General features: G+C 55.4%; 1 protein-coding gene across 17 annotated transcripts in view; it reads right to left on the bottom strand.

Moving 5' to 3' along the window:
- Positions 1-25,056, bottom strand: part of TCF3 (transcription factor 3) — an 83,840-nt gene that overhangs the window by 39,076 nt on the left and 19,708 nt on the right. For 11 of the 17 annotated variants that reach the window (XR_010349864.1, XM_064396052.1, XM_064396055.1 and 8 more), the window contains exons 4-5: positions 1,167-1,240; positions 37-133 (exon numbers count right to left, since the gene is read on the bottom strand). Coding sequence is in view for 16 of the 17 variants with exons in the window: in XM_064396052.1 (XP_064252122.1) it covers positions 37-133; positions 1,167-1,240 (171 nt within the window). In the remaining variant the exon portion in view is untranslated. Of the gene's footprint in view, positions 1-36; positions 134-1,166; positions 1,241-17,527; positions 17,591-25,056 lie in introns of those variants that run through there. The other 6 variants (XM_064396065.1, XM_064396049.1, XM_064396051.1 and 3 more) reach the window with 3 other exon arrangements.

The following is a 25,056-nucleotide window of genomic DNA, read 5'->3' as shown; positions in this document are numbered from 1 at the left end:
CCCCTGGCCTGGGGACCTGGCAGCTGCAGCACTCACCCACGAGTCCAGCTCCCAGGAACGGTGACGAGGAGATGCTGTTGTGGGATGGCAGGTCCCGGTGCTCACCGTAGTGGGGGCCTTCACCATAGCTCTGCTGGGACAACAGGGGACAGTCAACACAGCGTGGGGACAAAGCACAGGGCTGCCAGGGCCCAGCCTCCCCCAGGAAGAGGCAAAGCCAAAGGCTCCTTGTGAAAAGGGCATGGAAAGGATTTTATCCCCATGCCAAGGGGAGCTGGGCAGTGCAGAGGCCGGGGCGTTGGGAGGTAACATGGCAGCTGGGGACATGGCGAGAGGGGACATGGAACCATGTCCCATGCTGGCACCTCTTTGGCACCCACCAGGTAAGAGCCACGCAGCCCCTCCGTAAACCAGGGGGGTGAAGGGGCAAGAAAAAGGCTGGATAAATATAAATATATATATTTAGATATATTTATATGAATATATAAATTCTAAATATACAAATGAGAGTTGACATAACAGCCCCAGCTCTGTCACTGATTGGAGGGGAGGGAAAGGTACCATTGCAAAAACAAATCACACAAACCCATTAAAACAAAAATTACATCATTTCCATGAAGTTTGTGGCATTTCTCTCTTCCCATACTCAGACCCCAGTCACGCGTGTTGCAGCCTCAACTCCTTCCCTGCAAAACCCTTCCCAAGTTCTCCATCCCCACCAAGGGTGCCATGGCCAGACAATGTGGTGGATTGCAGGGATTCCCTCCTCAGGTTGTCAAAGGATGGATGCTCAGGAAGCTTTGCCATCAGATGAGATCCCTCAACCCCTCGACCCACCCATCTGTGTCTCCTTGGGGCACGTGTCCCACCCCCTGGGTCCCCCCTCCCCACACCAACACCGGGTGCAGGGAGGGAGATGCCTGAGCAGCCACAGGAGCCCACCCTAGTGCAGGTCTGGGAGAGGTTTTTGGAGGAGAAACCTCAAGGGGACCTCAAGGCAGCAAAGCCCGGGGAGATGGGGATGGGGAAAATCCTAAAGAGTCACAGAACCCATGTCCAAAATGGGGCAAGAAAAGCTGTGCCAGGGTTAGACCCAAGGCTCTGCAAGGCCTGGGAAAGACCCCGTTTGTTTTGGTTGGAGCTTGGTGTTTGTGCTTTGTCCTTACCCTTCCTTGGTCAAACGTGGAGCTGTTTTGATCTGCCGTTCCCCAGGAACCTGATCCCGGCCTTTCATCCAAGCCTACCGAAAAACAGGAAGAACAAAGGTTACTCTTTGCTTTATCAGCAAAGCCTCAAAGGTGTTCTCGTAAAATTAACTCTTCCTTCTACAAACAAAACAATATTTTCATTAATAAACCACTTCCACTTGGCGTGACCGAGCCTCCCCTCTGCCTCCTCACCTTCCCACTCCCACTGGGAGTTATTCCACAAACTTCAAAGCACATCCCACCACAGCCTGGAAATGGTTCAAAACATGGGACAGTGGGAAGAGGAAAAACCAGTATTTTAACTCCTTTATTCCAGAGAGCACCCATGAACCTCCTTCCCCCGGAGAGCGACAGTGAAAGGGATTGAACTATAAATCAAAACCACATTGCATCCATTTGGATGCTCCAGCTGAACTTGAATTTTGCCCATGGTGGTGCAAGATCATGGGCCAAACTCTATTCAACCTGGGCAGAGTGAAGGAGTGCCCAGAGGTGAAATCCTCAGGTGGGAATTGCTGGGGGTCCAATGTTACAGAGTCACCTGTCCAGGGGTGCTCCTTCAGCCCCCCAAGGTTCCCCTGAGGAAGGGGGGCCATCAGAGCACACCCAGCCACCCCAGCTTCAGCCCTCCCAAGAGTATCCTCAGCACAAGGGATCCAGCCCAGTCCAGCAGAGGAGCAGGCAGGAGGTTTTGCAATGTTTCTGCCCAGGCTGCAGTGGGAGATCAGCTCCTTTCATCCCCTGCCAAGTCCACGCAGGCGGCACCTCCTGGGCTGCACCCAGGGGACTCAGGAACCATGGAATGGTTTGGGCTGGAAGGGACCTCGCTCAGCCAGTGCCACCCCTGCCATGGCAGGGACCCCTCCCACTGTCCCAGGCTGCTCCCAGCCCTGCCCAGCCTGGCCTTGGGCACTGCCAGGGATCCAGGGGCAGCCACAGCTGCTCTGGGCACCCCAAGCCAGGGCCTGCCCACCCTGCCAGGGAACAATTCCTGCCCAATCTCCCATCCAGCCCTGCCCTCTGCCACTGGCAGCCATTCCCTGGCTCCTGTCCCTGCAGGCCTTGTCCCCAGTCCCTCTGCAGCTCTCCTGGAGCCCCTTCAGTGAGCTGGGAATGTCCACCCTGACACAAAACCCTCGGGCTGTTGCATCAGCACAGCTCCCACAGTTGCAGCTGATACCACAACCACACGGAAGGAACCTTCTGGAAAACAGCCTCGACCTGACTCAGCTGCAGGATCTCCAACTGTGCTGCTCCATCTCCTGCTCCAGTGGGTGACCAGGGGCTGGGGAGCAGCAGTTGGTGCTCTAAGGGGGCAAATCCAGGGATGTGAGAGGGGCTGGGCAGGGTGGGGGCACCCATCATCTTTTGAGGTGCTGCACAAACAGTGACTCTGCTGGGCTGGACAGAAGAAATCCCAGATCTGCAGAAGGCCGAGAGTGAGGGTGGACCAACCATGGACACTTCCCAAGGCAGGGACACCCCCTGTCCCCACCGGGGTCACAGCCACACTGCAGTGACACCAGACTCTCCCAGCAGCATCACCCTGGGGCAGCAGCAGGGCCCCGTGGCTCTCTGGGACCTGTCCTGTGCTGGTTCTTCCAATGGGGATGGCACCTCCAGGTGCCCCAGGATGCCCTTTTGGGAGCAGGGAGTGAGGGGCAGCAAGGACATGGGGGCAGGGGGTCAGGGCTCACTCCCATTTCGCTTGGCAAAGCTGATTATTATGGCAAACATGCCTCAGATTTGTCTCCTCCGCTCCCCTCACTGTTCATTTAACCAGAAACTTCTTTCAAATTACATCCTTCTATTTCTGTGCCTTTGTGTTAATCATTTCCCCGGAGAATTGGTGTTTAATTGCTGTCTAATTTGCATAATTATGCATATTAATCTCCACACCTAATGAATATTCATAATTCTCATTTAGATTTTGTTTTCTAATCAAAAATTTCCAATGTGATTACTGTGCAGAGCAGGGATAAGCCTCTAATAATACCTTGGATACTAGGGAGAATTACTGCCAATTCTCCCACCTCCTACTTCCTAGAATAAACTTTTGCTTTGCTAATGTGTTTTTCCAAAGCAATTCATCTGCAATCCCTGCAAACCCCGGCGAGGCAGGAGGCAGAAACGCTCCTTTGAGTCATTTTGCTGTCACGGGTGGTTTTAAAGCTCCCCAAGGGTTGGGGAGAAGACACGAGCAGGATCAGCAGCCTTGGACATGGTTGGAAAGTGCTCCCTCTGGGCTGGAAGCACAAGGACTGCAGCACCACAGTCCCCATGAGGAGCCCCAGAGGCAGAGGGGAAGCCAAGGCAGGGGGGTCCAGACCCTGACACCCCCCAGTGCCACATGCAGGATGGGCTTTGGGGGTCCTGGGCCTGCCACCACCCCACTGACAGCAGAGCAGCACTCCAGACCAGAATATGCCTGGAGAGGATGCTCGGGGGGCTCTGGAGGGAGATGGGGTGCCTGGAAGACACTCAGGTTGAGTCTTCCTCCCTCAAATGTCCCTTCAGATATTCAAGAACCTGCAGATATTCTCTAGAGTTATGCCAAAACAGTCTGGACACAATCCTGTGCTCTGTGCCATGGGCCCAGACGAGCCATGTGGTTCTTCCAACCTCCCCCATTCTGGGATTCTGTGCCAAAATTCCTGAAAAATAAAAGCAAACCCTTGTCTGGTCTCCCCAAGGAAGGAAGGAGAGGAGACAGAGAGTGGCACAGGGGGCCAAGGCTGAGGGTCACACATCCCCTCTGCAAGGACAAAGCCCTGGCATGAGCTGCTGCACCCTGTGGTGCCACCAGGATGGCACAGACCCTGGAGAGGGGCCAAAGCCCTGAGTGCTCCAACAGCAACTGCAGAGGATGAGCCACTCACCCAGAGCAAGGGCAGGTCCCCAACCCCTCCTGGGCCTCTTTGTGACACCAAACGGGGTCACAGCAAACCGACCCTTTCTTTCAGGAAGAAATTCCTCCCTGGAAGGTGGGCAGGCCCTGGCTTGGGGTGCCCAGAGCAGCTGTGGCTGCCCCTGGATCCCTGGCAGTGCCCAAGGCCAGGCTGGATGGTTTTGGAGCAGCCTGGGACAGTGGGAGGTGTCCCTGCCATGGCAGGGGTGGCGCTGGATGGGCTTTAAGATCCCTCCCAACCAAATCAATTCTGGGATTCTGGGATTCTGTAACCCCCAAGGAAACCCAAAAGGTTTCTTGTACCCTCCAGGTAGTTCCTGTGGCTGCCAAGGTGAAGTGAGGTTCCACTCTCCCACCGAAGCAGCAAGAGCATCCCAGGGTTCTGGAAGCACCTCTGAAGGTGCCCGTGCCAGCTCTGTCTGATGTCTCCTGGAAAATAAAGTCTTGCACCTTCCCCAAGCTGCAGCCATTGGCTTGAAAAGTGCTAGCAAAAAATCTCCCTATTTTCAGCACCTGCAGGTGTTTTAGGAATTCAGGGATTTCTGGGACGAAGCCAGGAAAAAGCAGACTGCCCTCTTTACACGTCTGGCATCTGTCCTACATTCCCTGCCAGCCCACTCTCCCCTCCCTTCGTATTCCTGAGGATCTGCAATTTGGCAGCAAATGCCCTCAGCCAGCCCTGCAAAATCCCAGTGTCTGGCCACGGGCAGGTGTGTCTGGAAAAGCTCCATCAGCAGGGCTGGCTCCACTCTCAGCACAAAGCCCCTGGGCACAGTGTCACCCCAAACAGCCCCACGCCCTGGGAGCAGCCAGGCTGGACACGAGCAGAGGGAGAGGAAGGGGAAGGGGGAGAGGAGAGGGAAGCTGGGTGGGAAGGACACAGCCCTGCAGCCCCAGGGCTCAGCCAAGGCACCCCAGCAGCTGTAGGGGTGACCCAGGTGCCCAGGAAGGGTCAGAGGCACCTTGGGGCACCTGGGAATGTTTCCTGCCCCTGGGCATCACCCAGGAGCTGCCCCAGGTGAGATGGAGATCCCTGAGAATCTTCTGGGCCCCAATTGCTCCACACTTGTGGACACATCCTCTGCCTTAAAACACCCACAGGGATGGCAAAAAACCCCATAAATCCAAATCACCAAAGAGAGATCATGCCCAAAGGGCCACGGAGATGCTGCCAGGGCTGGAGCCCCTCTGCTCTGAGCCAGGCTGGCAGAGCTGGGGCTGCTCCCCTGGACAAGAGAAGGCTCCAGGCAGAGCTCAGAGCCCCTGGCAGGGCCTGAAGGGGCTCCAGGAGAGCTGCAGAGGGACTGGGGACAAGGCCTGCAGGGACAGGAGCAGGGAATGGCTGCCAGTGGCAGAGGGCAGGGCTGGATGGGAGATTGGGCAGGAATTGTTCCCTGGAAGGGTGGGCAGGCCCTGGCTTGGGGTGCCCAGAGCAGCTGTGGCTGCCCCTGGATCCCTGGCAGTGCCCAAGGCCAGGCTGGACAGGGCTGGGAGCAGCCTGGGACAGTGGGAGGTGTCCCTGCCATGGCATGGGTGGCACTGGATGAGCTTTAAGGTCTTTCCCAACCCAAACCTTTGTAGGATTTTGTGATTCTGTGGCTGAAAACTCCCATGGCACTGAGCTGAATTCTGTCTGCATGAGGGAGCTCCATCCTGGCAGGGCTTGGCTTTGCCACTGTTCCAGTGCTCTCCCACCCTGAGGTGTGTGAGTTTTGGAGACACCCATGTGCCCATGCTGCTGGCAGGAGCCAAGCTGATTTTAAAATAACCCCATTTCCCAACTACCCAAGTTAAGGCACACTTTCCAATTGAGAATGACAAAAATAGGAGCTACCTCCTCTCTCCATTAATACAGTTATTAAACTGAGTACAGATTAATTGTGCATTTTAATAACCTTGAGCATGAATATTCATAACACATTTCTTGCTCATGTTCTAATTAAAACATACTAATAGAATAAGATGTAGCTGTCAGACAGTCATTTTTTTTCCTCACGGTTTTCCTGCCACAGCCAAGAAGAGCTGATAGACATGAGCTGTCCTAAGCTTCAGCAGGGATAAAAATAATTTAACCACATTTAGGCTCAGAAAAAACATCCTTAGTGCAGCAATGAACCCCAGTAAAGGCTATGGACAAGTGTCCAGTGACACAGAGCAATGACAGCTGCTCCCATCCAGAGGAACAGAACCACTTTGGACACACAGCTCTGACAAGAAAACACAGCAGAGTGACAGGAAAGGGGACCTGTTTTACCTAAAGGAGGACAGATTTACCTCAGGGGAGGAGATTCTCCCCTGTGAGGGTGGGCAGGCCCTGGCTTGGGGTGCCCAGAGCAGCTGTGGCTGCCCCTGGATCCCTGGCAGTGCCCAAGGCCAGGCTGGGCAGGGCTGGGAGCAGCCTGGGACAGTGGCAGGTGTCCCTGCCATGGCAGGGTGGCACTGGGTGGGCTGTAATGTCCCTCTACCCCAAACTATTCCAGGATACTATGGAAAGCATTAAAAGGGGGCAGGGTTTTGTGATCCATCCCACATCCTTCCAGCTCAGTTCCCAGCCTGTGCCCTCCAGCTGCCCCAAGAGAAGCTGCCCTGGTTTCAACACCCAGAGCCCCCAAAGCCAGCTGGGCACAGGGGCTGGTCCTTGAGCCCTGAGCTCTGAACGCCCCAGTCTGAGCACAGGTGAGGGAGGGAACGTGGCTCTGGAGGCAGCTCTGACCACCTGGGCACAGCCAAGGACCCCACAGCCTTTGTGTGAATGGACAGGGCAGGAGTTGGACTGGATGGTCCTTGTGTGTCCCTCCCAACCCAGGATATTCCAGGATTCTGTGGAAGGTCTTTCAGAACAAGCTCAGTCCCTAACAATTGCTGTACCCAAAGCAAAGCTCAGGGGTGTGCAGCCATCTCTCTGGATCCAGAGGACATGCAGGGATGGAGAATGGGATGTTTTGCTCCTGAACCCTCTCAGATCCATGTGTAAAGCAAATACAGAGCTTTTGCATTAAATCCTGTACCAAGGAGCACCCTGAGGAGAACAGGCACTGCTGGAAAGCTGCAGTGCTGCAGGCTCAAATCACGGAATGGTTGGGTGGGAAGGGTCCTCAAAGCCCATCCAGTGCCACCCTTGCCATGGCAGGGACACCTCCCACTATCCCAAGCCCTGTCCAACCTGGCCTTGGGCACTGCCAGGGATCCAGGGGCAGCCACAGCTGCTCTGGGCACCCTGGGCCAGGGCCTGCCCACCCTCCCAGGGAGGAATTTCTGGGATTTCTTCAAAATCCCTCAAAGGCACCTTGTTTTCAGGTGTCTGGAGGAGGAGGCAGAGAGGGACCCTCCCAGCAGCCCCAGGGGTGACACTGGGGGACACTGCTTGGGGTCTCTGTGCTGCTGGAGCTGGGACTGAGCCAGGCTCAGCCTCTCCCTCCCCCCAGCCTCCACAATCTGCCCTCCCTAATCTGATTCCAGCAAAAGGACTGGGCCTGGCTTTTTTTTTTTTTTTTTTTGGTTGGGTTTTTGGGGGGTTTTTTGTTTTGTTTTTAAATTCTATTAAAATATTTAGGCCAAATCCCTCCCGTGGCTGGAGGAGGTTTGGAAGCAGCTGTAGCTGCCACGAAGGTGCATCTCGCATCCTCAAGAGAGACCATACAGTGCCCATGGTGGGGATTTGAGGGCCAGGAGGGAAATTCCAGCTCTGCAGCCACAGCAGTGCCCGAGGGCTGGAGCAGGACAAGGACGTGGAGTAAAAACCCCAGAGCCAGCAGCTTTTCCAGCTCATGGAACACTTAGATCCATGGAACGGTTTGGGTTGGAAGGAGCCTCAAAGACCAAGCTAGCTCCAAACACCCTGCCGTGGTTGTTTAAGGCAGAGGAGCCCTGCTCCACCTGCCTCCCTCGGGGTGGGACAGCACAGGCCAGCACAGGCAGGGCCACCGGTGCCACTGTAATTTGATTTGAAGCAGAGGTGGCAGAAGGCTGCTTGATAAACACTTCCAAATTAAGCGGCTTTGTGTGCTAATCGCTCTGGCAATCAGCCCCACAGCAAAATCTCTGCTAAAAGGGATTGGAAATCAATAAAATTAGTTGACTAGTAATTAGCTTTAGTCCCAGCAAAAGAAAACCAGCAAAGTTGTTTTTTCTGAGGAGAGTTTGCTGCACTCGGTGAGGAACAACCCACCCCGGCACCCCCCAGGAAAGGCTCTGAGGTGCTGGCACAGCCCCTGGGAGGGAGAAGGGGGTGCTGGAAGCAGCTCCCAGAATTCCTGTTTATTTACCAGCCCCATCCACCCCCAAATAGGAAAAAACAGCTGTGAGTGGAAGGCAGCCGGGAGCTGTTTACAGGACGTCGATTGTAGAGGGGACCATACAATTTGTTCACTTCCTTTTCCCGGTGCACGACAAAACAATTAAAATAAAAATAAGGGGGGGGTGGATAAAAAACCCACCCTGAACACCTGGAGGGCAGCACGAGGTCCCTGGCAATGCCATCCTGGGGGGCTCAGCTCATGGGGCAGGTCAGGCGATGTTTTACCCCCTTCACTGCTGAGAAATTTGAGGTTGGACCAGAACTGACTGTTGGGACAGTGAGGCTCAGCTGCCCTGCTGCCCTGGCAGTGCCCAAGGCCAGGCTGGATGGGCTTGGAGCAACCTGGGACACTGGAAGGTGTCCCTGCCATGGCAGGGGGCTGGAATGTGCTGCCACTTCCTGACCTGTCCAGGGGCACCAAAAGGGCCAGGTGGCATTTCCCTCTGGGCCAGGAGGCCACGAAGGGCTGGAGCTGTGGCAGGGCTTGGCATGGAGCTCAGGGCAAGGCTCTTGGCCCCGAGGGTGCTGGCACTGCCCAGGCTGCCCAGGGAATGGTCCCGGCCCCAAGGCTGCCAGAGCTCCAGGAGCGTTTGGCCAGCGCTGCCAGGGCTGCTCAGGGTGGGGTGTTGGGGTGGCTGTGCAGGGACAGGGGCTGCCCTGAGCATCCCTGGGGGTCCCTCCCAGCTCAGGGTATTCCAGGACTCCATAAACAGATGCTCTGGCCCAGGAGAGCCCAGTGACATCATCCCCAGAGCAGGCACCCCAGGGGGACACACAGCACCCACATTAAACTCAGATCCCTGCATGATTTCTGGGGCAGATTCTGCCCCTGTCTCTTTGTGATGATGAATGAACCCAGAACCCAAAGCCACAACAGGCCCATGCACCCCACACACAGCCCTGATCCAGGGAAGCACCTGCTGTTGCCGCCCCCTCCCCAAATGTGCACTCAGGGATAATTTTTGACTTCAAAAAGCTGATGTCACCACTTTGGTGATTGTTAATTCCTCTGCTCAGCATCTGCTCAGCATCTCCTGCACTGTATTCCAGTTCAGCAGTTTCTGCACACACAGATGGGGTTTAGGAAATGTTTGGGGCTGGGGAAAAATAGGAGAGAACCAGGGAAGGAGTGGGGCAAAATGATCCACTCCCCACTGGCTTTCTATGAGGGATAACCATGGAGAAAAACAGAACCTACACCAAAACCAAACAAAGCCAGAAAGAGGGGAAAAGAGTCAAGGAAGATCTTTAGCAACTCCTGGTCTTCTGGAAGATGCTCTGACATCACTGAAACTGCTCTCAAAGGACAGGGCAGGCTGCACGGCAGCCCCTGGGCTGGTTTTGGGGGTGCTGGTGTGACATCTCAGAAACAGAATCCTGCAGTGTCCTGAGCCAGAAGGGATTCACCAGGATTACTGAGTCCAACTCCTGTCTCTGCTCAGGACAGCCCAACAATCCCACCATTTGCATAAACAGTAATAATTATATGCAACAAAAAAAGTACAAACCAGTGCCCAGCACAGGGGTGAGGAAGTTTTGGAAAAACCAACAAAACCCAACCAGCAAATTTGGCTGTCCCTCAGTTTAGACACAAATCATATTTGCAGATGTAAAGGAAGGTCCCCACTGCATTTTTTATGGAGTGATTTTATGGAAATCAAAATAAAAGCTTGCCTTTATTTTAAGTCATCGTTAAGGAAATTAATGACATGGGCCAGCCCAAGTCTCATCAAGGCCTTGCAAAATGACTGCACAGGGTGCCCATGGTGGCACTGGGCCACAGCCACCATCCCCTGTGTCCAGAACAGGGCCAAGGACCTGACTCAGGGTGCCAAGGTTCACACCAGTACTGAATTGCTGAGCTGTGCTCCTCTTGGAGAAGGGGTGGGACTGGACAGGATTTATTAAACTCAAAAAATGGGGATGGATGGATGGATGGATGGATGGATGGATGGATGGATGGATGATGGATGGATGGATGGATGGATGGATGGATGGATGGATGGATGGATGGATGGATGGGAGCAGCCCTGGGGAGAAGGACTCGGGGTGTTGGTGGGTGAGAGGCTCAGCCTGCCCCGGCCATGGGCACTGCCCCAGAAACCCCCCTGTGCTGGGCTGAGCCCCCAGCGTGGGCAGCAGGGCAGGGGGGGATTCTGCCCCTGTGCCCCTGTGCTCAGCTCAGACCCCACCTGCAGAGCTGCCCCAGCCCTGGAACAGCAGCAGGAGGACGTGGAGCTGCTGCAGCCAGGCCAGAGGAGGCCACAGAGATGCTGCCAGGGCTGGAGCCCCTCTGCTCTGAGCCAGGCTGGCAGAGCTGGGGCTGCTCCCCTGGACAAGAGAAGGCTCCAGGCAGAGCTCAGAGCCCCTTCCTTCCCAAGAGAGTGGTAAGGCCCTGGCTTGGGGTGCCCAGAGCAGCTGTTGCTGCCCCTGGATCCCTGGCAGTGCCCAAGGCCAGGCTGGACAGGGCTTGGAGCAGCCTGGTGCTCCAAGCAGGTGCCCCTGCCATGGCAGGGGTGGAATGGGATGGGCTTTGAGGTTCCTTCCAGCCCAAGCCATTCTGGGATTCTGTGGTAAAAATTCAGTAAGAGAAGTGAAGGCAGAGAGGCTTTGGGGCCTCCCAAATGCAGGGAAGATCCTGCTCCCTCCAGCAGGAAAGCCCCGAGAGCAGCAGCCAGTCCCTCTCCCAGCCCCTGGGAGAGCCAGCAAGATGCCACACGGAGAAAGAAAACAAACCTGTGACGACAACCAGAGGGAAGAAAATAAACTTTAAAGCTCAAAACACTTCCCCCAGCTGTAAAAACAAAGGCCAGCAGTGACCAAACACGAGCACAAAGGAGCGGCAGGAGAAGGGGATGGAGGATAACACAGTCAGGGCTTTCTAAAGGTCATCAGCCTGCGGGACGAACCCACCGTGTCCCTTGTCCCCAGCCTCCTCAGGACAAACCTATCCCTGTCCCTCATCCCCAGCCTCCACCCAAGCCTGACAGCCCTGCAAGAAGCAGGATGTCAACGAGGGTCCAAGGGACAAGAGTGCAGGGAATCAGACCAAGAACAACACTGGGCTGAGTCAGACCCTGACAGGTGTCAGGAGTCGCTGTTCCCCGCTGTCCCTCGGATCGGCTGTGCTCGCGAGGGACAGCTCGGCTCCCTCCCTGCACATGGAAACAGAGACCCACGGTGAGGTGACAGTGGGGACCCACAGCCAGGCTGGCCAGCCCTGCGGTGCCACTGCACCGTGACAGGGTGGGTGACAGGGACCACGGAGGCTGGGAGAGCACAAGGGGATGTCCCAAAGCTCTGGAAGTGGCTTGGGATGAACCTAACCCTGCAGAACAACAAGGAGGTGGCCCAGACTCAAACCTGTGGTACCCCTTTTCAGGAAGGTGTCACACATTACAATGTCTGTCATTACAGAATCGTGGAGAGGTTTGGGTTGGAAGGGATGCTGAAGCTCATCCTATTCCCTGCCATGGCAGGGACACCTCCCACTGTCCCAGGCTGCTCCCAGCCCTGCCCAGCCTGGCCTTGGGCACTGCCAGGGATCCAGGGGCAGCCACAGCTGCTCTGGGCACCCCAAGCCAGGGCCTGCCCACCCTGCCAGGGAACAATTCCTGCCCAATCTCCCACCCAGCCCTGCCCTCTGCCACTGGCAGCCATTCCCTGGCTCCTGTCCCTGCAGGCCTTGTCCCCAGTCCCTCTGCAGCTCTCCTGGAGCCCCTTCAGGCCCTGCCAGGGGCTCTGAGCTCTGCCTGGAGCCTTCTCTTGTCCAGGGGAGCAGCCCCAGCTCTGCCAGCCTGGCTCAGAGCAGAGGGGCTCCAGCCCTGGCAGCATCTCCGTGGCCTCCTCTGGCCTGGCTGCAGCAGCTCCACGTCCTCCTGCTGCTGTTCCAGGGCTGGGGCAGCTCTGCAGGTGGGGTCTGAGCTGAGCACAGGGGCACAGGGGCAGAATCCCCCCCTGCCCTGCTGCCCACGCTGGGGGCTCAGCCCAGCACAGGGGGGGTTTCTGGGCAGTGCCCATGGCCGGGGCAGGCTGAGCCTCTCACACCCCGAGTCCTTCTCCAGGGCTGCTCCTGATCCATTCTCCATAAACATGCAGACAGCCCCATGGAGAACCTTCCTTACTTCTGCCTCACATGCGCTCAACAATATCAACCCATTTGCCACCACAAAACAATTGAAATTCAGGAGGTATGGGGTAATTCCCAAAGCCAGGGGTTATATTCCATTAAACAGAAAGCTTCAGGGAGAAGTAAAGTGTAAATCCACATCCTGGTTTTTCCTGGTCATTTACTGTACACAGAGTTGCACACTCACAGCAGGGCAGACACTCCACACTCACACATGGATTGTTGTCCAAAGAGACAAAGCTCATTCTGCTGAGTGAACAAGGGAACTCAGCAGCCTGAAGGCAGCGAGGACTGAAACACAGCAGGTCCCCTGGGACACTCTCAGTGACCTCTCATGTTCCTCCAGCCATGGGGTGTTTTGCACACCCCCACAGATGCATGGAGGAGCACAACACCCCCACTTACTCCACTTAGCAGCAGCCACCTCTACTTCCGCTGTGATTTGCATCTTTCCAAGTATTGTTTAATTTGCAATGTAAAATCAAATTACAGCCGCAGAGATGCAGCCGGAACACCGGGGAACAGAAATCTCCTTCCACTTGGTTTCCATTACTCACCAAGAAGACAAATGGGGACAGAAGCTTGTTTACTTACAAGTGACCAAAAAACCCCCAGAAGTTTGCCAGAGAGGCATCTGAGATCAAACAGGCAGGCAGCAGCAGCCGTGTGTACGTGAGCCCTCCCAGCCCTGCACTGCTGCAGCCCTACAGGTAGGGAGGCCAGGGGCTGTTAAAAATTAGACAAATTAAGGATGGCTTCCAAATAATGTGGAAATTACGCGGGGAAGTGGCCAAACACACGTACACCCCACCAGGGTGGCCTTGGCAGTTTGTTTGTGAGCCTCCTCTCAGCGGGGAGAGGGATGGTGGGGAATGACTTGTGCACTAATGCACGAGTCCCTGTGAGCTTCCTCGGGAAAAACAGACCCTGAAGGGTGAGGGAGGCAGCCAGGGGTGGTAATCCCAACCCAGGGGCTGTGATGCTGTGATCCTGCGGGGTGCTGGGCCCCTGTGGATGCCCCTGTGGATGCCCCCGGGGCGCAGGATGCGGCCGCAGCCGAGAGCCAGCGCTGGCCCAGACGATGATTCAGCCCACAGGAAGGATCATCTCAGAAGAATTGCTGGACACAATGAGGAAAACTTTCCCAAACAAAGCATTCTCAGCACCACCTGCCTCCCTCCCTCAGCCCCGGCTCCTGCTCGAGAGTAACCTCGAGGCTCTGGTCACCACAACAAAAGTTGGTGTTTTTGTTTTCCCCTTTCCCGAGATGAGTGTTTCTGGGGCACAGCGGGCTCAGGATTCCATCCTGGCCCCCGAGAGCAACACAGAAGCTGCCACCAAAGCCCCTGGCCATGTCCAGTTACAGCCAGCAACCTCAGGGCTGTAAACTTCAGGAGCTGGATATACCCAAAATATACGAGCCAGGCTTCCTAAGGAATCCCTAAAGTGAATCCATGGGTCAGAGCACACCAGGTGCAGTTTGGGGATAACTGCATGTACAGCCAAGGAGTTCTCCCTCCCAGACAGCAGCTCTTACAGAATTTGGTCCATGTGACACCACACAGTGAGGTATTTACCTGAAGAACAATTTAAAGACAGATGTGACCTATTTAGAGCTCTGCCAAATATTTCTGTAATTGAATAGACCATTGATTATTTAAATTGCATTAAAAAGGGCTGAATTCAATCCACTTGCTCCTACAAAGCACCATTTCCATGAACCACAACTCTTTTTCTCCCTCTTCAAACATAAACACTTCAAGATGTTCACTTGTCCCTCGCCCTGAAAGGATCCACATCTTTGTATAACCATGCCCCATGCCCTAAATTTCCCTTGCAGCCCTAAAGCCAAAAGGACAAGTCACAGGAAGAGTTTACCTGAAGACAAATCCCAACCCATCAGCTTTAAGGCTACCAAGGCTTATGGTGTGTATGGGGCAGGGCTGTCAGCCCCCATGACCTTGGCAGGAGTCACTGCTGGGTGGCACTGTGGGTTTAGGCTGCCAAATCAGCCCTCCAGCCACACACTGCTCAGGGGACACCACAAAGCTGCTCCAGCCCCTCGTGCCCTCGTCCCTAAATCCAGCTCCAACACACATCTTCAAGCAGTGCCTAGGCACTGGAGGAGGGATTAAGGCACCGAGCTGGTGGGGAGGAAGGTTTTATAAAGGTCAGTGTGTCACCTGGGATGTAGAGAAGTGCTTGGGGCAGCCCCAGGGAGAGGACAGGACAGAGCCAAGGGCAGCCTGGACCCAGCCTGTGTGTGATGGATCGTGGTGGCACCAGCTCTGGCTGGCATGTGCCACCCTGGGCAGGTGCTGCTGGGCTCCTCCTGCCCCACGAGGGGCAGGGAGTGCACGGCTGAGGGAGCAGAGGGAGCCACCCTTACCATCCCTGCAGGCTGGGCACTGATTGTCCCTGGCAAACGGTGGCACGGGTGAGGTGCCAGTAGATGGCACTCAATGAGTAGCACGGATCCTCCTCTTTCCCAGGACTAACCAGCACCTTTCTCCTCCCTGCAGATTTCAAACCATTTCCCGGGTGCAGCTTTGGCATCCCTCAACAGCGGCTGGCAGGAGCTGGTGCTCCTTGGTCTCATGTCTTGTGCTGGGCAACAAAAAAAGCCCTGAGAAAACCCCACAAAAACCCCACTGCCCAGCCCCCTGGAAGCCCCAGAGATGTCAGGAAAGCAGGTTTTATGATTTTTCTTGACATCTCTCACGTTACCCTGGGCACACACTGGCCATTGTCTGGGGTGTGGATAGGTGACCCAGGAAGGGGGGAGGCAGTTCCCCCTCCCTGCTCCACAGGCAGCATGGCAAACCCACAGCAGCATCAGCCTGGCCTCACAGCCCATCCCAACCCCTCCAGGGCTCTCTGCTGCTCAGAACAAGCTGGAGACAAAAAGAGACCCATTAGATTATCTTGTCTGTGTCTCCTCTACATGAGGCTTCGATTTCTGGTGCTTTTGTCAAGCCAAGCACTAACACTCTTTATCAGGAATCCTAATACAACTGTCTAGGAAAATTGACCATTAACAAGCTCCTCTGATATTTTGCTCAAAGACTGCTTTCTTTTAACTAGGAGAAGCTCAAAGAAATGTTTTCCTTCATGAACAAATAGAGCTGCAGCAATTAAAAACCTGGAGCTGCAGTTTGCTGGGATGGTGAGAGCTGAGCTCACCACTGTGGATGAGAAGCTGCTGTCTTGAAGGAAGGTGGCTGCATTTACAAATGCAAGTTTGAAACAAAAAAAAAAATTAAATTATACGCATAAAAATGCGAATAATTAAAAAAAAAAAAAGCATGCCATTCTCAGACTAGTGCTGCAAGGAAAACAAAGACCAAAGTCATCCCCAAATCCCTGGACTGACTCCAACATGTGAGCTCTGCTGGCAGCTCCCACCTCTGCTCTGGGGACACCCAGGGCCATGCTGGCCCCTGACAAAGCTCCCTCCAGATGCTCACTGCACCAGTTCCGAGTGGCTCAGGGCATGGCAGCCCTGGCTGCTGTGGGAGGAAAGGGCCCCTCTCACCCTGCATTTCTCTTGAGTGAGCTCTGGGCCTGCTGGACTTTCCAGGGGCCGCTGAACACGTAAGGCAGCAGGAAACCCAAAGAAAATCGGTTCCCCATTTGGAGCACAACGTGCCCCAGAAGCCCCCAAGATGGGGCAGGCCAGGATGGACGGGAAGAGGAAGATCTCAGCTGGCAGCTGGTTTGCAAAACCACAGCCCCACACCTTCGCCTCTCAGAGCCCCAGCACTGGTGTCACCATGGCACAGGGAGCAGGGACGGGCTGCAGGGAATAAACTGCCCTGCCCTCATCTCCAGACAGAATCAAGGGGAAACAAGCTGTTATCAATCTCTCTGGTGCCCAGGACCCACCACACTCTGGGCTTGTTCATCCAGCTCCTGCCCACACTGCTGGGGTCAGGGCAAGGAACGCACACCAACCTCTGCTCACCTTGGGCACAGAGCCTGAACTCCCAGAGAAGTCCCACAATTGTTTGGGTTGGAAGGGACCTTAAACCTCATCTTGTTCCACCCCCTGCCACGGGTAGGGACACCTTCCACTATCCCAGGGTGCTCATGGGAACCTGCTCCTGGCCTTGCACAGCTCTGCCCACGCTGCAATTCCCCTGATCTTGCAGCATCCCAAAGCCTCAGCTGCTCCCTGGCACCCCAGAGAGAGCCCAGTCTGCACCCAGGATGCTGCCTCACCTACACACAAGCCCATGTTTGTTTCAAACTCAGAGATGCAGATTTCTCCAGGTGTCCCTGTACCCCAGCTCAGTTCAAAGCAGGCACCATGTACAGCAGCGATTCAGAATAAATGGTTCCTCTTAAGTTACAACTCCACACACACAAAAATCTCCAATCAAAGCTAGACCACCGCCAGGGAGCTGTGCCTTGTTTGATTCATATCTAAAACCACCTGAAATAAAAACCATCCCACGAGCCCCTTGTAGGGCAAGGAAACCCCACACCCAGGCCATGTCACCACAGCAATTAACAATACGGCAATTAACAATACAACAATTAACAATACAGCAATTAACTGTGCCAGCGATGGGCTCACTGGGTGGGGACCATGGGGGACCCTACACAGGACACTCAGCTGGCACCTGAACTTTGTGCTGTGTCCCCAACCTACGGAGTCCTCTCCTCCTGCAGCCCTGCCCTGGGCACAGCTCTAACAGGTTTAGGGGACTTGAGCACGCACAGGGGGGAGGCAGCAGACAAAGCTGAGCTGTTCCTGCTCCCAAAAAGGGTTGTGTGTCCTCAAGCAGCTTTAAGGCTCCCAGTTCCTGCCCAACAGCACCAAAAAGTACCCAGAACATGAGGAAGAAGATCCCTGCACAATTCCAGCCCACCCTCCACAGCCCAGCTGCCACCCGATCCCTCGAGAGTCCCACTCCCCGCCGACCCGCCACAAACCCCCCGCTGACACTCCATGCTTCCCCCCTTCACCCGAACTCACGTACCCCTGGGCAGCTGGCTGCGGGCTGCCATGTCCCGGGCGGCGGCACTGAGCAGCCGGGCCCCGGCCGAGCGCTCCAGCCCGGCCCCGGGAGGAGGAGCAGCTCCCGCGGCCCCGGCCTGCCCTGCCCTGCCCGCCCCTGCCTGCCTTTGTCTGGGGACTGCACAGATCGCTGCTGGGACAGGCAGAGCCAGCGAAAGGAAAGCTAATGAAGTTTATGGGGTGGATCAGCTTGACCAGGGAGTTTATAAAGCGCTGCCTGGAGAGCAAAGAGCAAGCGGACAGCATCTCTTCCAGAGCAGGATTGTCCCTAGGGAGCCCTGGAAAAAAATCACCCAAGTGCTTCAGTCGTGCTCTGATCTACAGATGAGGGTGGGCAGGCCCTGGCTTGGGGTGCCCAGAGCAGCTGTGGCTGCCCCTGGATCCCTGGCAATGCCCAAGGCCAGGCTGGGCAGGGCTGGGAGCAGCCTGGGACAGTGGGAGGTGTCCCTGCCATGGCAGGGCTGGCACTGGATGATCCCTAAGGTCTCTTCCAGCCCAAAGCACTCTGTGATCTCATGATGGTCTCTTCTTGTTATCTCCTTGCCAGGAGCCCTTTAAAGGCCAGGTCAGCACCAGTGCTGCAGCTGGAGCAGTTTCTGCCCTCTCACAAAAGCCACCTCCACCCAACCCTGCACAGCTCTGCCATGGTGATCCAGGGACTCCTTTGGCACAGCCCTGGGCACTGGTTATTGTTTGGCTTTCCTTTATCTGCAGATCTCAAAGCATTTTGTAAATGTTAAACCTCGAAGCCTCTCCAGGGAACAAAACCCTTTCTGCTATTGTACAGATGGAGAGACTTGCCCAAAAATGAGGGCAGAGCTAAGGGAGGCAGCAGAGCCCAGAGCTGAGCCAGCTCAGCTTTTTACTGGCACGAAGTACAGTGGCACAGATTATCCCTGGAAGACCTGTGTGGACAAACACAGCTCCTGGGAGAAGCACTCACTCTCCAGGTGGGAAAGCCTGGCATGCTGGAGCACCCAAAAATTTATTTACAACTGGTGCTCCAAACCACAATGTCTCACCCATCTTTCAGTTTTCTTTTTTGGGTAAAAAAAAAAAAAAAGGCAAAAGAAAACCAACTAAAAAAAAATCCCCAGTTCTATAGTTTCAAGTTTTTAGAAAATTATTTAAAGAATACAGAACAAAAAACCACAATGATTTTGAAAATACAAAGCAAGCTGGGGGAGAAGGGCTCTTCTCTCTTTCTGAGCTGACCCAGGAGGCCTGGGCAGGGCAGGGAGCTGGGGGAGATGCTCCTGCCTAGCTCTTGGGTCCTGCTGGCCATGGGGGCTGCAGGGAGCTCCCCATCTTTTCACCCAGATTTATTTCCCACACATTTCAATTTAAAGGAACCTGAGGGCCAGCAGGAATTGGGAATTCAGTGGCACCCAGCATGGCTTTGCCCAGTGCTGCAGGGAAATGCTGCAGTGAGCCAGAGGGGATGGAACTGTAGCAGCACCTCACTTGGGACACCACTCAGTGCCTGTAAGCTCCAGCTCAGGGAGAAACCCCAAATCTCTGAGTGTCTGGGATGGGAAGGAGCCAGCACAAGGGTGCCCTGGCAGCTGGAAAACCTCACAGGAATGAAGACAAGCAGCGGCAGGAGCAGCCCAGCACAGGCACCCTCTGGGATGCACAGACCTGCTTGGCTCGGGCTGTAAGGGTGTCGGGAGCAGCTCCCACGGGAAGCAAGTGAAGTGCCAGGCCTAAGGAACCTCCAGTGGTGACTAAAACAGCAACCAAAGAGACCCCCAGAAGTTTGCTGTGAACTCATGATTCCAGACATTACTTCCCTGAGATGCCTCAACTCCCAGATCCCTCTCAGAGGTCTCTCCCCCAAGGATCTCAGGTGACAGACACTCCTCCAGTTTCTGACCTACACCTGGTGCTCTGCACCACAGGAACCTGGAAGAGCAAAACTGGCCATGAAGAAGGCATGGAGTGACAGGACAAGGAGGAATGGCTTCCCACTGCCAGAGGGCAGGGTTAGATGTGACTTTCGGAAGAAATTCTTCCAAAGAATTTGGGAGGGTGGGCAGGCCCTGGCTTGGGGTGCCCAGAGCAGCTGTGGCTGCCCCTGGATCCCTGGCAGTGCCCAAGGCCAGGCTGGACAGGGCTGGAGGAACTTGGGATAGTGGAAGGTGTCTCTGCCCACAGGAGGGGGTGGAACAGGATGAGCTTTGAGGTCCCTTTCATCCCAAACCATTCTGGAATTCTGTGAAGAGCATGTAAAAACCCCACAAGACAGAATTCAGGACTCATTTTCCACTCCAAGCTGCTCATATCCAAGTGGTGTTTCCAGCATGACAGAACTCCACTTGGATCAACCTCACGCTTCCCTGCGGAGCCAGGCAGTTCCTGGAAAGTCAGAGCAGGGACAGCAACACCTCAGTGCCACGAGCCTGCACAGGGGGAGCACCAGAACTGCCAGCCTCTTGCAGGGCTCCCCTGCAGCTCGGGAAGGAGCCAGAGCTGGAGGGGACACGAGGCAGCTCTTGGTGACCCATGGGGAGAGGCCAGCAGGCACCTCGGCCAGAAACAGCAGCTTAACATTCAACAAGCCCCAGGTTCTGAGTTCTGAACGGATGGAAACCGAGAGGAGCTGAGCAGGGCCAGCCCAGGCTCCTTCCCCTTCTGCTGTTTCACCCCGGTCGCTTCTGCAGCCGCCCCAACCTCAGAGGCTGCTCCTGCATCACAGCCAGGCTGCAGATAATGAAGGCAGCACAGCTGGGACGGGCACCACCGAGGCCCCACACTTGGCCAAAAGGAAATTAGATGCCACCAAACCCGTATCAGGAGTCTCAGGCATGAGGGTCAAGGAAGAAGGTGCAAAGTGGAGCTGTTTGTGTGAGGAGAAGCTGTGGATGGCAGCCTGGGGGCACTGGGGATGCTCCCCAAGGAAGTTCAACAAGCAGGAACCCCCCAAAGGTTCAGATCAGCTCAGCCGGCCAAACCCACCCTGCCCTTTCTCTCCATCCTCCACCTTCACTCCCTACTGATTTCCATGGAAGTGCTTAATTAATCAATTAAAGTGGTGATGGCTGCTGGACTTCACCATACCAACAGTGAATCGGGTGGGTGGGCAAAGAGAAGGGGGACAAGAACCAGGAGAGCTGCAGGGTTTGGGGCAAACACTGCCCAGGGGGGACCACTGCCACTGGGAGAGCAGCCAGACACCTGAGGACAGGGGCTCAGGACCTGCTCCTTCCGTGCCCAGCAGTGCCACATCCCCAAGGCTGGCTGTGCCAGGATGGAGATGGCTTTTGCTCTGCACATCCCTGGGCTCAGGGGATACCTTTGGATTGCCCAAGTGACCCTTCAGAGAGGCAGAGACAACAAAGCTGACCCAGAGCTCCATGGTGCAATCCCTGACCAGACCAACCCTGCTCCTGGGATGCACCTCCCATCCCAAAGCATCCACAGGGTACAGAGGTGACAGTCCTCCCATTAATGGCACAGCCAGAGCCTCAGTGCCAGCACCTGCGAGGCCAGAGAGCCTCTCATGCCATGGGAAGGTGCCCAGCCCTCCCAGGGCACAGCCCACAGCCTTTCCTGGGAGAGATTTTAGAGTTAAAGCAACACCGGTAGTGGGATTGTCAGCAGCACAAATGCACAATCAGGAGGGGAAGATGGGGGGGGAAAGCATCCAACTGGCAAATATAATACTTGGAAGGAAAAGTAGATTTTTAAAAAAATAAAAAATGAGGGGGTGGCAAAAAAAAATCTCAGGAAGTCATCTAGTCATTCCTGCTCTTTGCAGAAACAATAGACTCGGGATGCTGGCTAAGTTATAAATAATCCTGCTGGCTACACAACACAAATCCAAGACAGGAGCAGGGTAACTATCAGCTCTATGGAAAGTGAGTCACTACCTTCTTACAGCATTCCCAAAAAGGGAAAACGCCACGGCCCCACTCCCGCTCTGCTCCAGTGGCCAGGACCCCATCCCAGGGGGCAGGAGCAGCTCGGTGACACAAGGTGGTGACACGACGTGTGACACCCTGACCCACAGGGAGCTCCAGCAGCTGTGAGGCTGAGCCCAGAACAGAGCAGGACACACAACCCGACACTCACAGAATCCTGAAATACCCTGAGCTGGAAGGACCCACAAGGATCATCCAGGCATGAACCAGGAGACCCCAACACCCCACCCTGAGCAGCCCTGGCAGCGCTGGCCAAACGCTCCTGGAGCTCTGGCAGCCTTGGGGCTGGGACCATTCCCTGGGCAGCCTGGGCAGTGCCAGCACCCTCGGGGCAAGAACCTTGCCCTGAGCTCCATGCCAAGCCCTGCCACAGCTCGAGGAGCCTCCCCTCAGTCTCCTGTGCTCCAGCTGAACGAGCCAAGGGCCCTCAGCCGCTCCTCAGAGCCTTCCCCAGCTCTGTGTTCCTCCTCTGGGCACTCTCAACAGCTTTGGATCCTTCTGACACTGTGGGATCAGTGGCAAGAAAGCTCAAATTGGGGAAAATAATGGGAAGCCACCAACTCCACAACATCCTTCTCTTTTTTGAAAGGAAGTTGCCATTGTGAGATGCTTTGGCTGAGCTGTTTTCCAGATCCCTCCTCTGAACCTGAGAGCAAGCACAGAGATGAGCAAAGCCAACATGCCTCAGGGTGCTGGTGGAACTGCCCAGGAAGGGTGGGTGTGCCAGGGCCTCTGCCCCAAGCACAGCCCTGCAGGAGGGACACTGCCCCTCTGGCCTGGCAGCTCTCAGGGCAAAGGGAAGATGCATCTTTTTGGGCACCCAGAACATCTCTGTCACTTCCCCGTGTTTGTGGCCAACCAGGACATGGAGCACAAAGTGCAGCACCCTGGACCAGGGTGTCCCTGCATGGCCACAGCCCCCCCAGGAGCCCTCAGGTCAAGAGCAGAACGTGGAATCATGGAATGGTTTGGCTGGAAAGAGACCTCAAAGCCCACCTCATTCCACCCCTTCACTGTCCCAGGGTGCTCCAAGCCCTGTCCAACTTGGCCTTGGAAACTTCCAGAGATGGAGAGCCCCTAACCTCTCTGAGTAACTGATAAAGGGAAAGAGCTTCCCAACTGGAGACTTGGAAGCGACATAATTTCTTCTTTCTTTAAAAAAAAAAAAAAAAAGCTTCCTGACTTGTTATTCCATTACCCAAATCTGGAAATGTAATCATATTAGTTCAGCTGCATTAACACAACAAAAAACCCCAACAAAAACTGTCTTAAAAATTGAATTGATCTCCAAGGAGTGAAGAGAAAGGAGAACAAAAGTCAGAAACCTAAAGCAAGCAGCTCCCCCTGTGAGCACCATGGCCAGCCCAAGACACTCTCCGACGACAGATTCACAGAGGATGTGAAATAATCAGGATGTGATGCGATTTTTAAGAGCTTTTTTTGCCAGGTAGGTGAGGTAAAAGGTCAGTAAGAGCCATGTGAGCACACCCAGCTCAGCAACGTAACACTGAGCTTGTCACAGAGCTTAAGTCAGCTTAAACAGACCTCAGTCAAGGGGAAAAATCCAGCCTCGAGCCAAGTGAGAAGTCCAGGCAGCTCGGAGGGACTGTGGGGATGTGCAGAGTTGGCTCAGCACTCCTCTGGCTCCCAAAGCCTGCAGCAGCCCAAGCAGCAGCAAAGCCCTGCTCCTGTTCTCTGGCACCTGGGGAGCACTGCCCAAACCTTGGCCTGTGTGGGAAGGGCTTGGAGCAGCCACTGCTCCAGCTGAAGTGAAAAACCAAAAAGCCTCAATCCCCAGCCTGGGCTGCAGCCAGGGCCCTTGCAGGGAGCAGCAGGAGCAACGTGAGGGGCTCCTGCACAAACCCACCTGATGGGCTGGGAAAATGCACTGAATCCCACCTGGTTTGGGCTGAAAGGGACCTCAAAGTTCATCCAGCGCCACCCCTGCCATGGCAGGGACACCTGCCACTGTCCCAGGCTGCTCCCAGCCCTGCCCAGCCTGGCCTTGGGCACTGCCAGGGATCCAGGGGCAGCCACAGCTGCTCTGGGCACCCCAAGCCAGGGCCTGCCCACCCTCCCAGGGAACAATTCCTGCCCAATCTCCCATCCAGCCCTGCCCTCTGCCACTGGCAGCCATTCCCTGGCTCCTGTCCCTGCAGGCCTTGTCCCCAGTCCCTCTGCAGCTCTCCTGGAGCCCCTTCAGGCCCTGCCAGGGGCTCTGAGCTCTGCCTGGAGCCTTCTCTTGTCCAGGGGAGCAGCCCCAGCTCTGCCAGCCTGGCTCAGAGCAGAGGGGCTCCAGCCCTGGCAGCATCTCCGTGGCCTCCTCTGGCCTGGCTGCAGCAGCTCCACGTCCTCCTGCTGCTGTTCCAGGGCTGGGGCAGCTCTGCAGGTGGGGTCTGAGCTGAGCACAGGGGGGACAGAGGGGCAGAATCCCCCCCTGCCCTGCTGCCCACGCTGGGGCTCAGCCCAGCACACAGCCAGGAGTGGAGCTGCCACCAAAACCAAGTTGTTAAGAGTAAATGTAATCCCTCTCCCTCCTGGGGCTGGAGCTCCAGCACCTCACAGGCTTTGCAGTGACCACCCAGCCAGACAAATCCAGTTTGGGAGGAAGGTGTGAACACTTTGAACCACGGGACAAGAAATGAAGGAACCCTGCTTTAAATTTTTTGCTTCAAAAAGGAAAAAAAAAACCAACCAACCATATGTGATGGGGAGGCACATCCACCTTCCCACAGCTTTTTGGGCCATTCAGCATTTGGATAAAATCCAGTTTCACATTGAAATTCAGCTGGACTTTCAAATGCAAATCCGAGGAGGAGAGCAACATATGGTAGAGGTTAGTGCGTATTTTTCCTAATTAGATGGCAAACTGCTGCTTTGTATAACAATGTTAACAGGGCAGGAGGAGCCTTTGCAAGGGAGACCACATCACTGCAGAATAAAATGTCCCAGAAAGCAGAAGGGGCCCAGGCCACCCCCGCTCTCAGGGAAGGTCACGCACTCACCGCCCCCAGGATGGGTTTTGTCACTTGTCAAAAGTGAGATTTGTCCCCCCAGCTGGGGAAGGGTGAGGCAGAAAGGTAAGAGAAGGGGTTGGCAGCACCAGTGCCCCCAAGGCTTGTCATGAAGGACTTTGGCTTCTTCCAGGTCAGGTTGTCCCCAGCAGCAGCCCTGGGTGGCACACGCACCCACCTGGAGGGCTTTTGGAGGGGGAAAATGTTACCAGCTCCTCACCCCAGGCACCAGGGATGGAGGAATGATGGGCAGAAGATGCTTCAGAACTCCCTGAGAAGGGGAGGAACAGCTCTGCTTTGAGCAGTGCCCAGCAGCCATCACCAAACCTGCCCCAGGAGAGGCAGGTGCCACCACCAGAGGTGACCCCAGAGCTTGCTGGCCACCTCCAGTGCCCACAGACAGGACATCACCACTCTCCTGGAAGGTTATTCCCAGCTAGACAAGTCAAGGCTTATAGATGCCTGTCCCTTGCCCTGCCTGGTCCCAAAAAAGGCACCTCCTCATGTCCCTGTGTGCTGGAGGCTGCCCTCCCTCCCAGCCTTGGCCCCAGAGG

Source organism: Passer domesticus, chromosome 21, assembly GCF_036417665.1.
Source record: "Passer domesticus isolate bPasDom1 chromosome 21, bPasDom1.hap1, whole genome shotgun sequence".
NCBI lineage: Eukaryota > Metazoa > Chordata > Aves > Passeriformes > Passeridae > Passer > Passer domesticus.
The sequence above is the reverse complement of the archived record's forward strand: the minus strand, read 5'-3'. Positions and strand labels throughout refer to the sequence as shown.